The 16,214-nt window shown below is 34.2% G+C and overlaps 1 protein-coding gene across 3 annotated transcripts in view; it reads left to right on the top strand.

Annotated features, from left to right (window-relative positions):
• The window catches only part of LOC129225569 (autophagy-related protein 101-like), a 45,126-nt gene that overhangs the window by 21,849 nt on the left and 7,063 nt on the right, over positions 1-16,214 (top strand). The window contains exons 7-8 of one of the 3 annotated variants that reach the window (XM_054860018.1): positions 1,680-1,846; positions 8,547-9,481. In XM_054860018.1, the coding sequence (XP_054715993.1) occupies positions 1,680-1,846; positions 8,547-8,612 (233 nt within the window). In that variant the 3' untranslated portion in view covers positions 8,613-9,481. Of the gene's footprint in view, positions 1-1,679; positions 1,847-2,678; positions 2,843-8,546; positions 9,482-16,214 lie in introns of those variants that run through there. The other 2 variants (XM_054860017.1, XM_054860016.1) reach the window with 2 other exon arrangements.

Raw genomic sequence — 16,214 nt, 5'->3', positions numbered from 1 at the left:
GCTTACATGATAGTTTTGTTTTCAGTTCTGAATAAAAATAGGAACATTTGTAAAATGATAACGTTAGAGCTTTTGAAGTAAATTGTTTCCTTATGGTTATTTCTATTGTATCTTAGAGCCAGAGGGACGTAAGTCACATTATGGTAATTTTACAAAAGAGGAGAAAAACTTTTTTCTGGCACATGCAAAGGATAGGACACACGTTCTTTTAACTCTGGTAAAAAATTGAAACTGATTCTTTTTTAAGAATTAGGTTCAGGTGGCTCGATGCGGAATAGGCTGCTACATATAATACCCTAATAAACTGAAAATTGTAATTTTTGTACTTACGTTCGTCTGGCTCTGAGGTACAGATTTATGAATTCATTTTGTGTAAAATAATAAATTAAACAATACCTTGGAAATTTTAGACTTTATTTTGAGCATGAAATCGAACAACTTCTGGAAAAAACACCCTACTTTGAAATGGGTTAAAAAAAGACTTCTTGAGTATGTACATGTGCTATTAATATACCCCGTAGTTGAGAGAAAATATTTGAGTGGACTCACTAACACAAAAAATAGTTTGAAATCAACTTACATTACGTTTGTATTATTTTTACCATAAAAACTAAATATTTTAGGGCAGGGCTCAAAATTAACAGTAGCCTGCTGATCCGAGGCCACAAAAACATCCATTGGACCAGCAGAATATAAATTTTAGTGATCCATGGGACCAGTGGAGTAAAGTTAGATTCTTTTTTAAATTCAAAAAATTAAAGCATCATAATGTTTTGAAACTCCCAAGAGAAATTTTGTACCTTTATTTATGATGTTTAAGCTTTCTCTGCATGAAAATATATGTTAAGAAATTTCTGAAAACAATATATTGTTTGTCTTTCTTGTCCCCCTCTCCCAATAATATTTATGTCTTTGGGTCACGCATTAACCTCAAAATTAAAAAAAAAGAAGTAAAAATAGTCAAATTTCAAGAAGTTTTTGAAATTATAAACATTAAAAACATTTGTCTCAAAGCCATTTTAATGCTTCTTTTTAACACTATTTTAAAAATATATTTGCTTTAAAAAACATTCCAGTTCTTAGCGCATAAGCCGTAAAATTTCTTGAAATCAATCAAAATTTGGCTTTTTTAACTTTTTTAAAGACATTGCTGCATTGCTTCTTTACTGTCCAGCTTTGCATTTTCCCCAACAATTATGCACTGTGACGCTCTTTGCTGGTAAAACAGCATTTTATTAAACCAAAAAGTTAGATTTCGCGAAGAGTTTTCTCATGCGTTGTTGAATTGAAAAGTGAAAATTTTCAGAAACTTTCTTTTCTCTTAAAAGGTATTTAATCAATGAAGTAAAATCCTGTAACAACGAATATCAATACAACGAAATTTACGTTTCAACAAAATATATTTTCAGTCCCTATATAATTGCCATTACACATTACTTAAATTCCATTACAACAAACAAAATTTGCGGTCAGTTGAAGTTTGTTGTAACGGGATTTCACTGTAGTTATTGAATTGTGTTTTAAAGTTAAGTAATTTTTGACTCATTCTTTCCAAGTTTATTTCCATTCTTACACCTACTTCTTTTTGAGGGAAACTTATTCTAAATTTTCTAGAGAGAGATAAAAGTCCTTTGCCACTTGGAACGCATGCTAAATATGACTTTTCAAATATTTTATAGAAAGGCAAGTCTATCGTGAGAAAATGGGAGATGTACTTGCTGAAAAGGTTTTTGATATTGTTTCTGCTATGAACAAATATGATTTTGTTCCAAAAATACCAGGCCAAGCTGACATTGATTTGTATTTCGACACATCTTACACTGATGTCCAGCCATATTTATTCAAGGTAATTACCTAGCTATTTCACTTGTGACATATCATTAAAATATGTTATTTTCTTATGTTGTTGCCATTTACTGTGTTCCTTAATTTTATCTGGACTGACAGATGAAAAACATTTCATTTTCCTTAACTATTTTAAATAAATTCACAATCTAAATGAGGTTTGCAAAAGTTGTCCATGCTGACTCAGGATAGGTTATATATAGTGGAGCTCAAGGCAAGTAGGCATCATATTTTTATAAATATCAGTTTGCATCTTTGGGTTTACTGCTTACCATGTTTCATGACTTCCCAAATCAGAAATGGTCATAAGTGCCCATAAAATGGTTTGGGACTCTTCCCAAATAATTTCTCAAAATTGAAGTTTGCAAAACACAGTTTCAGGCTATGTTTGGTTCAATAAAGAGGATTAATGACTCCATGACCCCCCCCCCCCTCCAGTGCTTGGTTACATGCTAGCTTTTTCAAATTCAAAACCAAGTTAGTTCTCAAAAAACAAAGGGAAAAAAAGCAATATTTTGCTGGCATGGGTTTGCAGTAAAGTTCTGTTTTTTATTGGTGACAAATTCATATTTTTAACAAATTCAAATTAAATAAATAAAATACTATATGGTGAAAGTTAAAAACCAAAACCTTTTTGGTTGTTTAACTGGCAGTAACTGAACATCATTGTTTTGATAAAGGAAGTTACAAAAAATAAGAGTATTAAAGTTTGTAACAATCAATAAACTACTATCTTTGGTGTGGAGCATTTTAAGTAATTTTTTTGGTGCTTTTTTCTTTTTTGAGAATTTAAAAAAATGTTTACTAATGTTTATTGTGGTTTATTTATACAGATATCTCATGAAACTTCTGGACCAACAAATCCATCTGTTGGAACTGCAGTTCGTAGACTAATCAAAGACACTCTTGCCCTTTAAGAAGTTGCAGTTTTATATTTTTATCAAGCTCTCCTGTGATTAACGACAGTTATTTGTCTTGTAATTAGAAACACATACTATTTTTTATCGTTTATTTTCCAATCTCAAACTCCTGTGACAGAATTGGTTCAACTTTGTATGCTTCATAATACTTAATTTTGAGTTTCTGTAGAGAGTTAAGCATGAAATGTTTTTCTACAATTTATTTGCAATTAAAGAATAACCAGGAATGGTCCAAGCTATTTTAATCAAACAGAGTAAAATTTTAGAAAGTAATGTGTCAAGCACTATTAGTCAATGTTAAATACTATAGTTCTTTATAGTGTGAAAAAGCTCATTGTCTTTTTTTTTTTTTCAATTTTTGTATGTTTCTATTTGAGTTATGTACTTTGTTGTAAATCACAATTCTTTATGATGGTCATATTACATATTCTGGGTGGAGCATATTAAGCAAAAGGTGTTTACACCTCTCTTGTGAAAAAACTACTTGGCCAATTTCAACTATATTTCTGTACAAATGCTCATAAAGTTTTGGTTTTTGAAAGAGAAACTAAGTGCATATTTCAACTACTTGGGGTGGAAATGGGGCTACATAATGGAATTACTTACATATTTCTTAACAGGCTTAACAACATTTTTTAGCATGCACTACTCTAACTATGCACACTTGCAGCTCTCAGTTTTGCCTCTATATTTCTTGCTTTTTAGTTGATTTGTGGTCTTGTCTGAGACCATAGGCAAATGTTCAAGATGGTGCCCAATGTGATCCATATGAACCCAAAGGGAACCATAGCAACAAAAGAAGAAAATAGGGTTGCATAAGATGCAAATAATGGTCCATGAGCCGGGATCTCACTTAGTCAAGTTATCACTAAAATTTTTGCATTCTATAAGTGCTATAGTGCACCAAACTCTATTTTTATCTATGTATTCACAAAATACTTATTAATGTAATAAAAAAACAAGATTTTACCGTGACAGAAAAACAAACTGTTCCAAAATAAGTCTTTAAATATTGTGTTTTGGAGAAAACAAGCTTTCTCTTTTTTGCTTTCATTGAGGAAAACAAAACTTTTGTTATGGCTTTTTTTTCTGCATTTATTATGCAAGTGTGCCTGCAATGACCACATAAGAGATTTAAGGCTAAGGTTTCCTAAACAATGATCAAACTATGGATTATTTTGTTGCTTTTATTAAAACCTTGAACTATTTCAAACACACAGAAAAAAATTGAGCCACTCTAGCCATCTGGTTCACCACTGTAAAACACTCCAATATTACACGGCCTAACCCTTAGTAGGATGTCCGCAAAAAGCAGAAAAAATAGTCAAGAGGTCCACCACACTAAAACATTTCAGAACCTCTGCGCTAGATAATTTTTAGAAGATTTGTAACTGTCAATAGTTTTGATTTTACTTAAGCCTTTCCCTTTTGGCTTCATAATGTAATGTAATGTGTAAAAAATTGTGTGCAGTAAATGTAATTTCTTCATCTCAAATGATTGACTTTGTAAGTGCTTTTCATGCTCATCTGGCCAAGGATAAAGTGCCTCTTTGGATGGAGACAAAGTTTTAAGTGGGCTCAAAATCATTAAAATTGAAAGAGGTGAAATATTGATTGAACATCCATGCCCTTGCCGATATTCAAACCTGGGATTCAATATGTGTGAGCAATGTATTTTAAGTATGCCATTTAGTGTCATTTAGATTTTACTGCCCGTTGAACTATTTTTTTTTTCTTTTGGGAGTCAAAACCAGCATATTTAAAAGAAATTTAGTGAAATTCGCCTGATTAGTTTCCTCCACAGAGAGGTATTAACACCTTCTGTTTAATATGAATCTCCTTGTACATAATGCATTGATTGAATATTATTCATTCATTGATGTTTATTTTTTCACTGGTCATTTAAGAAACCTTTCACGATTTTTGCAAGAAAACTGAAATAAAAGCATGATAGTAAAAAGAAGAAGGGGAATAAATGTAATACAAGGTTGTTAAAAATATCAAAATGGTTAAAATCTAAAATAAGAAATAACATCAAAAAGCACAATGTAATCTACAATTTGTATTTTTTTACGTTGTTATTTCTTATTCAACTTTTCAACACAAAGGTATTTATTTAACTTGGTTATAAGCTGCTAGCAAGTGTTGAGAAATGTGCAATTTCAAGCAAAAACATTATCCATTTTAATTAAATTCATATGAGCAGAAGCTCAAGCAAAAACATTGTCTATTTTAACTAAATTCATATGAACAGAAGTGTTTTGATTATTTTCACATCACCTCTTCAATTTTAAAACTTTTAAAATTATATTTGTAGACATTTTCTTTTATTTTACTCCTTTATTTTATTTTATTTCCATTCTACATAAACCTACATCAGAGTTTCCCAAACTGTGGTCCTCGGATCCCCATGGGTCTGCGGTGCTATCCAACTAAAAGGTTAAATATAATCGAGATTGAAGGGCGAGTAACGATATTTTAGTTCAAAAGGGAAAATTTATGAGGAATTAAAGTAGTTCTTGCTTTAGTACATGCAGGATGCAGCAGCTCGCCCCCCCCCCCTCCACCATCAAAACATTTGGAAGTAAACACACTACACGTTAATTAATTTTATGTACATGACGAAGTTCATATTGTTACAAAGCTGTATTAAGTAAAATGCAAACATTGAGGCGTGTTTTTACAGCTAGGATATTATACGTCTAAACACATTTGTACATTTTTTTATCTGAGTATTTTTTGAAAATCTAATGATATTGTAGCAGCAGACAATGAAATGGTGAAGACACTAAAACCATCGAGTCAATGACTTAAACACTTAAACATAGAAAAGTTGGGCTAAATTTTAAGTCAACATTCAAAATTTCAAGCAAAAGCTGAAATAGATCAAATGCTATAGATTGCATTGATTTTAATAATTATGGAACACCACTGTTTTATAAATTTGTTGCATAATATACTTGCATTTATTCAGCAAAATCATTTGCAGTGAAAGTAAACATTTGACGCTTGAGATTTTCATACAGTCACCAAGTTTTGGGGGTTCCTTTCATTCTGGCCAAATCGTCAAGGCCTAAAATATTTAGTGCTCAGAATATATTGAAGGTCTGAAGTTTGGGAACCTCTGACCTACATCATTTCTAAACCAATTTTAATCCTTTCTTTTATTTTCATTCTACAGTAAAATCCCTCTAATGCAGACACTAACGGGACAAATTTTTTGTCCTCAATAGAGAGGTGTCCGCAGGACAGGGGTTTAATAATGTTATTTGCATTGGAACTGGGGAATTAAAAATTGTCCGCATAAGAGGGGTGTCCGTTAGGAGGGGTTTTAGTGTATATGATCTGCACCATGTCCAAAGAGAAAGTTCTTTTGTGTCATTTGTATGCACTTTAAAATTCAAAACTTTCATTTCACTCTTTATGTGCATACATAATTTATAAATATTTGACTACCATTAGTGCAACGATTTAACACAGTAAGGTAAATGCACCAGTAGTGGCCAGTGCTTAATAGTGCTTCAGTAGTAGCCACTTCAAAGTCTATATTTGAAAAAATAGGATTCTAGGTTTCCCAATGGATTCAAACGTGCAGGAGGGCCCCATAGGCGTATTTAGGCTGTGAATTCTAGGGGTGCAATTTTTACTAACTGTAATTTTTAATGCAAATTCAGAATATTTTTCCGAGATAGGTGCCTGAACCCCCCCCCCCCCCCCTCTTTATTTGTTGCAAGAATACGGATTAAATGTTTCCCTTTGCTTTCTTAAATGAAGTTTTCAATATTAAGTTCGATAATTTGCAATGCTTTGATGTATTAGATATGTCTCAATGAAAGGGAGGCAAATAGAGGAGCTGCCGCGGACGACAAAAACTGTAGCTATGCCATGGCCATATACAAAGGGGGTGGGGGAGTCTTAGGGTTCAACACCCCCTCCAAAAGTTGGGTTTGACATTTTAATGCTCGTTTATATTTAAAAAATACAGGGGATGGGGGGGGGGGGAGAGCATTGCCAATGGTGAGTAAAGCTGCTATTTTGATGACAAAGTCGACTATTTTGATGACAAAAGCGACTATTTTAGTCAAGATATGGGCAAAAGCGAATATTTTGCAATCAGTTGTAAAAAACAGCAACTATTTTAATAAGTGTAACTAAAATATGTAAAAAATCTAGTCTTTTTTTCCTCCTAGGAGAAAAAAAATTGTAATAAAAAGAAAAGAAAAATCGCTTTTAAGTTTATCCCCTAGTTACCCGGGGGAAAAAAAAGAAAAGTTTTACCACGTTTAATTTTTAAAAACCATTGTTTTAAATGTGGGAAAATGAAATGTAATAAAACATTCCCGACCAGAAATGTGATGCTTATATTTTTGTGTAAAAAAAGTTTTGTTGTTACCCCCCCCCCCATTGCGATTTTGGTAAAGGTATCGTTTTTGTGAGTGCGATATTTGTAAAGGATTCAATTTTGCAATCGCGAATTCTGAAAAAAGTTTGTTTCTGCTATAGTGCAGCTCTGGTTAGTTGAGCTGTGACCTTAACTATATTGTGTTTACCTGTTTTAGTGGAGTTTATTGAAAAATAGACCTGTTGGCTGAAATTTTAGTTGGAAAATATTTTTGAAAAACTACTAAGAAAGTTTCTCAACTCAACTTAGCGCCAATTACCCCTTTCTTTTTTCCAAAACAGAGGTAAAAATTGTTAGAGTCGGAGCTCAACTTCTCAGAGCCTCACAATACTACTCCTTTTTTTTGTGTTTATGAGTCGATGTATGTTTGTTCCTATGTGGCACTGTAGCGGCAAAACGCCTTGGCTAATTTTGATTATATTTACGTCAATCGATTTGTCTTAAATTTGGGAGTGTCACGAAACACATGACAGTAATCAAAATTCACCATATCAACAACCAGTCGCAATATTGTCATTTCGGGATTGTTTCGCTTGCTACCTGCACGCGACTCAGCATGCGTTTATTTGATTTATGTAATTATTTAACATCTTTCTTTTTTTAATGGAGAAATACTTCTTTTTAATTTGTGTAGCACAATTTCTCTCTCACTGGCGATGTATAGTGACCGGGTCACACAATAAGTTGCCTATTATTGTATTTTTGGGGCTTGCATTGTAGCTGTAGAAAAATATAAGTTGTTTTACAAAATTTCTGACGAGAAATAAATATTTTCCCCTGATAAAATATATTTCATTTAAAGTTTCTTTGAAAATCCAACCAAAAATGTTGGGGGTGCGGCGCACCCCTGTAAATCCGCATATGGTAATACCTCCTACACTTTTGAATCCACCTGGAATCCTCTTTTTTTCAAATATAAACCTTGAAGTGGCCACTACTGATGTGTTTACCTTATTGTGAGTATATGTCTTCATTTATTAATATGCAAAATAAATTAAATAATGGCAGTGAGAAGCAAAGGCATGTAAGTAGACTTTTTAAAGTTTTGAGAAAAACGCATTTGAAGTTCAGATTCCAGGTAGGCTTTCATTGCTTTTTTCCCCCCAAATCCTGCTGCATACCAGCACTTACCAGGGACTCTAGTCCTATCTCTTGCCCCGAAACGGAGGAGAGGTTATCCTACCATTTGCAGTTGTATTTTAAAAAATTTTATTCTGGCATTTACACCACTTTGCTTCTCACTGCCTCATATGTTTTTAAAATATACTCATTATAGCTATATCAGTAGTGGATGTATGTATCTCACTAAGTTTTTATTAACATGCAATTTAATAAGACATTTGGGCATGCAAAATTGTATTCAGGTATGTATTTTGTAGGCCAACCTGCCCAACAGAGCATGTGAATATAGAGATTTTTCAAGCCCTGGATTTAATGTGCAATAGAGTTCAATGAAATTCTATCCATTAAAAGAATTGAAATGTAAATATTATCAATGCTTGTATTAATGAATAGGTCATTAAAAATATGAATGTAATCGGAACAAAATAAACTCAATGGCATGTTTTTGTTTTCAATAAATCAAATTTTATACTAGTTTAGTTTGAATCTTATATTTTCTTAAAGTAATGTTGCAAATGAAGTATTTATTACAGTCAAGCCCGCTTATTAGAATATCGGTTAAAAGAATATCACGCTTAATGTAATACATTTTCAATGTACCAAAACCGTTAATGTCTATTTTTTTTAAAATCCTGTTTAACGGAATATCCTGCTTATTCGAATAATTTTTCGTGGAAAATAGTCTGTTCCATTAAGCGGGCTCGAACATGCTTGCTTTTTTTAAGAAATCGAGATGTATAAGTAATGATAACCTAATGCAAAACTCCACTATTGTTGAATCTTAGTATAAAAGTCGGGAATTTTATAATTAAATATAATTACATTTAATCTCCCATCTATGCAGTTTTGTTTTTCTTTTTTAAATCAAGCTTTTAATTTTTACAAGAGAAAAATTGAATTTTACTAGAAAAACATTGAATTTTAATTGTGTAACTACTCGTGGAGAACATCGAGACTCGATTTATACAATTTTCACTCACATAAAATGGATACTATATGAGGAATGGATACTCTGCTTGAATAAGGGGTCAGTTGTGTAGTCATTATTTCTATGTTTTTTAGAAGTTAAATATTTTGCAAGATATTTTTTCTGCTATTGACTGATGAAAAATAACAATTTGAAGTTTTTGGTTGATATTCTTTGTCTTTGAGATATAGGAAATTCTTTTGTTATTTTTGACCTAACCATGCAAATTGAATAGTGAAATTTAAAATAAATTGTTTGAGAAAATGTTGTTCTCTTCATTGAATCTATGTAATAGATAACCTGTTTTTGTGGTATGTAATGTTTTAAGGCTTTTTCTTTGAGTGGACCCTTTGTATTTAACACAGGGGTATTGAAACTTTTTAGCTTATGAGCCACATCGACTCTTTCACAAAGTGCCCATGGGCCACTTATTATAAATTTTAGTTTCAAGAGTGAACAACCCATGCATGTATGTCCCTTCTTAAAGTTTTTAGAATAAGTCTCGGATTATTAAGTTAGGTTCAAAGTTTCAATTTCATCATCAAGGTGGCCGCAGGTAAAGCAAAATAATTTTTCCTGATTTTTCACTATCCAACTACAAATTTTCTTTGATTTATGCAAATACAAAAGTGACGACCAGCAACAGGCTCTGGGGCCCACCTAGGCTGGTCCTAGTCAATTTACAATCCCCAGTGAAGATTAATGGCCCTCTTAAAACTATCTACTCCCTCGCTCATTACCACCTCTTCCGGTAAGCTGTTACAAGATTCCACTACCCTGCTAAAATAATTATCTTTCCTAATATCCACGTTAGCCCTGAGATTTAAATAGCTTAAAACAATGACTCCTTGTCCTGTTTTCCAGTGCTAAACTTTATCCCCGTAACATCTTTCATTTTAATAAATTTAAACAACTGAATCATGTCCTCTTGGTCTCTTGTTTGCACAAGACTGTACATTTTCAGCATTCTAAGCCTGGAATCTTAGTCGAAATGAGAAAGTCCATTTATTAGCCTTGTAGCCCGCCTTTGAACCCTTTCCAATACATAAATATCTTTCTTAAGATAAGGAAAAAAAAAACTGAACAGCATACTCCAAATTAGGCCTTACCAAACTTCTATATAAGGGCAGAGGAACTTCTTCAGATTTATTCAGTAAATTAAAGCCCATTAGCCAGAGCCAAAGCAGAAATACATCACCAGCTCAGTCATTTCCAGCTGAGGACTGCAGTTTCGTGCTTAATTAGCATTCATCAGCCCGGCATAGGAAAGTGACTGAGTGGCAGTGTATTAGAAGAATTTCTTTAGATTTGTTTAAAATAGATCTATTAATAAACCCAAGCATTTTTTCGGCTTTGTTACTAGCTATGCTGCACTGTTGACTAAACTTTAAATCCTGATTTATTAAGACACCCAGATCAGTAACTTTTTCTGCATGACTAATGACTGAACCTTGCAAATAATAACATGTATATTTATTTCCATGCCCTAAATGTAGTAATTGACGTTTCCCAATATTAACAGCCATACCCCATTTATCAGCCCACTCCGTAATATGATCTAAATCCTCTTGCAGCTGATTTGCTTGTTCTTCATTTTCTACAATCCCCATAACATTGACATTATCAGCAAAACTACTCATGTTCCCAGAAATATTTTTATGAATAATCGTTCATAAAAACAATGAACAAAACAAGCCCTAACACGGAACCCCGCTTAAAACCTCACTCCTTTTAGAATAACTTCCCCTTACAACTACCCTTTGTTTCCTTCCGGTCAGCCAGTTTTTTACTCAAATGAAAATTTTTCCCCTCCTATTCCTATATCAGCTAATTTGCTAAGCAACATATGGTACCTTATTGAAAGCTTTTGAAAATCAATGTAAACAACATCTACAGGCTTCTTATCGTCTAAAGCCATGGTAACTTTGTCATAGAAATGTAATAAATTAGTTGCACAAGATTTATCTTTCCTGAAACCGTACTGAAAACCTAGTCAATAGATTATTAGTCTCTAAAAAATTTACTATCATAATTTTTATCAATGTTTCAAAAATTTTGCAAACCACCAAAGTTTGACTCTTAGGTCTATAATTTCCCGCAGTCTCTTTAGACCCTTTCTTGTTAGGGGTGTAATGTTAACCAGCTTCCAATCCTCTGGCACTGTCCCGAGTTATAAGAAGCATTGAAAATTTTTACAATTACACCTGCTAATTCCTCTGCACATTCAGCTAAAATTTTTGGATAAATATTATCTGATCCTGGAGCCTTAGTCTCTTTAATTTTTTTCCAATGAAGTAAAACGTCATCCCCTGGAAAATACGAAGTCCTCAAGCTGTACTATAGCTTGTCTTGCTGGTGTCAGCTATTGAGATACAGTTGTCATTGAAAACACCCGAAAAAAAGTTATTATGAACATTAGCAATCACTATCGTCCTAAATTAAAATTCCGTGCTCATCAACCAGTGGCCCATAAGACTATTTCGAACTTTCCCCGAATTAGCGTATGCAAAAAACCTCTTAGGATTCCTATCTATGTTATCTGCCATTCTTTGCTCCAATTCTCTTTCTGAATCCATTCCAAATACTTAAAATTACGCCTTGCCTTACAATATTGGAGCCCATCTGCACACATGCACGGATCAAAAGGTGGGGGGGTCATGACCCCCCCCCTTAGCCAGACCAAACATTACACAGCAGGGCCTTTTTAATCTTCCTGTTACTGAATTTTCGAAGGAGAAATTGAGGACAACCAGTTTGTGAACAAATTTAAATTATATCCAAGCACAAATTATGGGGGGGGGGGGCAAGTGTAGGTCAAGGGGGAGATCATGGGGTCATGCCCATCCTCCTAGCTAGACCAAACATTAGCCCAACAGAGCCTTAATCTTCCAGTTACAGATTTTTTCAAAAGAGAAATTGAGGATCACCCACTTTATGAACAAATTTAAATTATATCCAAGTGCAAAATTAAGGGGGGGGGGGAGAGGAGCAAGTGTGGATCCAAGAGGGGGGGTCTTGGGGATCATGAGCCTACTCCCCTTAACCAGACAAACATTACCCACCAGATCCTTTTTATTCTTCCAGTTACAGATTTTTTGGAAGGAGAAATTGAGGATCACCCAGTTTGTATAAAAAATTTAATTATATCCAAGTGCAAAATATACGGGGGGGGGGAAGCGTGGGTCCCAAGAGGGGGGATCATGAGGGTCATGACCCCACCCCCCTTAACCAACATTACCCACCATATCCTTTTTAATCTTCCAGTTACAGATTTTTTTTTGAAGGAGAAATTGAGGATCACCCAATTTGTGTACAAATATAAATTATATCCAAGCGCAAAAATAGTGGGTGGGGGAAGCGTTTTGTATTTAAATTAGAAAGATTTTCGTGCTGAGAGCTCTGGCTTTAAGCAGTTTGAAGCAGCATCTTGCAGTTATATATAGACTGCAATGCCTATCTCAACACAAAATACCTGGTACCTCTAAGAAACGAGACAATGTAGAGGCTTTGCTTAAAAAAAAAAGTAAAGAGGGGGGGGGCAGGGGTTAAGGAATTAACAGACGATACGCGGTATTATTTTCTTCGATGAATTAAATGTATTCTGCCGCTCTGGCCTCTGACTCCTGAAATACAGTTGACTCTTTTACCTGAACACCCAGATATTCTGAACACATTTTGATGGTCCCGGGAATCACGTATGCATTACTTCCGTCTCCCCCTATACTGAACACCCTCTTAAACTGAAGACCTTTCCATTAAATGAAATAGTTGCATTAATTAATTCCTTTGGGAGGGGCCTGAACCCCCTGGACTTCCCATAAAATCTGCTACTGACTATTCAGTATGGTATTTGTACCATTTGAAATTCTTGTTCGTTTTATATAATTTTTTCATTTTCATTTTAGTATAATCTAGTGACTGCTGCTGCTCCTAGTTCAAATGAGTAAAATCAGGCCCCCACAAAGTTTTAAAAATTGTAACATTTATTTAGAATATACATAGTTTTCTTAGAAGCATACTGTATTTTTTGTTTTATATATGCTAATAATGCAACAACGATTTGTTGGTAAGTAAGAAACAAGCACAAGATTTCAATACCAACGTTTTCAGATTCTTCATACATAACAAAATATGGTAAAACTACGATTTAGACCGAAGAAACTCCCCTTTTTTTTGACAAGCATGTCGTAACCCCCCCCCCCCCCACCAAGATACCATTGTTTGTGGGTACACGTTTGGTGACCACCCCCCTTAACCGGAGCCTGGATCCGTCCTAGTCTGCACAGTGACCAGTTTCTTTAAACCTATGAAAAGCGGCTTGCTTGTAATTTAGAGCGTCTTTAGTTTCCCTGGAGAACCACATCGGCCAAATTTTTGTGTTGACGCCCTTAGGGGCGTAGCTAAGGGGGGGTTTTGGGGACAAAAACCCCCCGAAATGTTTGTCCCAAAAAAAAGGAGAGAGTGAGAGAGAAAGAAAGAAAAGAGAAGAGAAAGAAAAGAGAAGAGAAAAAAAAGAGAAGAGAAAAGAAAAAGAAAAGAAAAAAAAATCAAAATTTTTTTTCTGAATAACAGTGGTCAAAAATTCACTTCTCCCCCCCCCCCTCCCCCAGTGCCATTGAAAATCAGCTCAATGAGTGACCCTCAAGCGTAAAGACGCCTCACTCCTCACTGTGCTGCAACATTTTTTTGATAATTGAGTGAAATTTCACACTTCGCTTTAGAAATGAGATTGATTTGTTAAATCTACGTATATGTAGATTTTTTTTGTCATAGATTCTGAAAATTGTTAAGTATGTTTAATTTTATGTGCGGCGCAGTGGGAATATTACATACAGTTGAATCTGTATGCTTCGAATTTCACAAGAAGGAAAAAAATCGAGATAAAGAGGTTTTAAGATACGGGGGCTTTAAGAAACTTTATAGAAATTTAGAATATGATGGTGAAAATTTGAAATCGATACTATAGACAACATGGGCTCTTAATCAAAATTCCTCTGTATAGTTTTGTTAGGTCTTTATTCTATTCCCAAATAGCATTGAATCTTGGCGCAATATTGTACTTGGTTGGCTTAATGTTGGCGTACGATTTGCACCCAACAGTGGCTGAAGCTCGTAGGGAATACATTTTGACAATATCGGCCAATATTGCTATTGCAATCTTGAGCCATTATTGCATGCCGATCTAAGGCCAATATTGGCGTTACGTTGGCTAAATAGTGGCTCACAATATTGGCTGAAGCACGGAGGGGATACATTTTGACAATATTGGTCAATACTGCAATCACACTCTTGAGCCATTATTGCATGCCGATTTTAAGCCAATATTGGTTAAATAGTGGCTTCCATTATTGTTATTGTTACATACACTGATCCCCCGTCCGCAACGGTGGTAGGTCTATACCCACTACCGGCACTTGCATGCATTCGCATGGTTGGTGAGGAGTTTCTGTTTCTGTTACATACACTGCTGGCTACACAAAATGCGACATCAAGAAGGTGCAGTCAGAATGATACAAAATTTCACACTTGATGGCAACATTGATTACAAAATGAAAATAAAATGAACATTTATTACTGGAAAAATCCCAAATGAATGGAGGTTTAAGTACACCGTTGAGCCAACTCTAGCATCATGAATGCACAACATGATACAGTCGAGCATTGAGGTATAGCAGCCTCATATGATGTCCTAGGTCAAGTTGTTGTATAATGAAGGGAGCAAAACCGATAACAAGCTTTTTAACCCCCCCCCCCCCCCCAAAAATGTAAATGACGAAAATGGTTGCTCTAAAAACAGAAAGTTAACGTCCTCAGAAGAAAATGAAGTACAGTCTGCTGAAGCAGCATTAATTCCATCGAACCCTTCTGAAGGAAATTTTATTTTAATTTAAAAGAAAAACTGCATAGCATTACAGGAATAAAATGTTTAAAAACGAAATGAATCTAGACTGTTCTGTACTATTTCTGTTAGCTTGGTTCGCATTAAAAAGTAGAAAATAAACAAGACTTCTGTTTATAACACTCGAAAATTGCTGTTGCTCTCTCAAATAGATATTTATGTAAATTCTAAAGCAGGTAATAAAATTAAAAATAAAAACTTGAAAGGAGAACAGATGGTATGCAGCTTTGTGCAAATAACTTTCTATCGCCTATATTTCTTCCCTCTTTTTTAATTCAAATTTTATTAACTGCTTTAGAACTAGCATAAATGTAAATACATATAAAAAGCAACATATAAATATAACGATATGAAAAGTCATTTCATTTTTTGCAGGTTATAATCAAGAAGTCTTTTTTTATTTTATTTCATGCTTTTAGTGCAAACCAAGTTAGTAAAAATAGTCTGACCACCGATGAGATTGAAAGTCAAACATCCAGTTCACAGGCGGAAATGGATCCATCTATTAGCTTTCAGGGATGCCAGCTTTTGTAGATGTGTGTTAGCCTCTAAATTAAGCAGTCACACTGAAATGAACGGAACACGCTCATCAGATATTTGATTTTCCCCCTGATTTGGATAGACTGGTTTTGACTAGACCTGTTGCTAGAAAATTTCACTTTAAATTAAATGGAGAAAAAGGAAAAAAAAGTTAAATTTTCCAAAACATTACAAAAAATAAATAAATAAAAAAAATTCTTTGATTTTGTTTTGTTTGACACAAGTATCGAACTTGGGGCACCCCATTCCAAAGTATGTAAAAGTTCACACACACACATTATATATATATATATAAAATAAAAGAAGTACCCCCCCCCCCCGAAAGTCGGGTCTAGCTACGCCTCTGGACACCCTTTCTCCTAAAGGGAACATGATCCCCAACCATTTTTGCTAGATTTTCCTTAAGCTCTGCCCAATGAAGATTCACATCGCTATTGCCCAATCCGGAAGAAAAAACTGCTTTCAAACTCTGCCTAAGTGCCACAAAATCAGTATTTATTATCCGCTTCAGCTATATGT

This window comes from Uloborus diversus, chromosome 7 (genome assembly GCF_026930045.1).
Source record: "Uloborus diversus isolate 005 chromosome 7, Udiv.v.3.1, whole genome shotgun sequence".
Classification (NCBI taxonomy): Eukaryota; Metazoa; Arthropoda; class Arachnida; order Araneae; family Uloboridae; genus Uloborus; species Uloborus diversus.
Note: the sequence above shows the minus strand (reverse complement) of the source record. Positions and strands in the feature narration are given on the sequence as shown.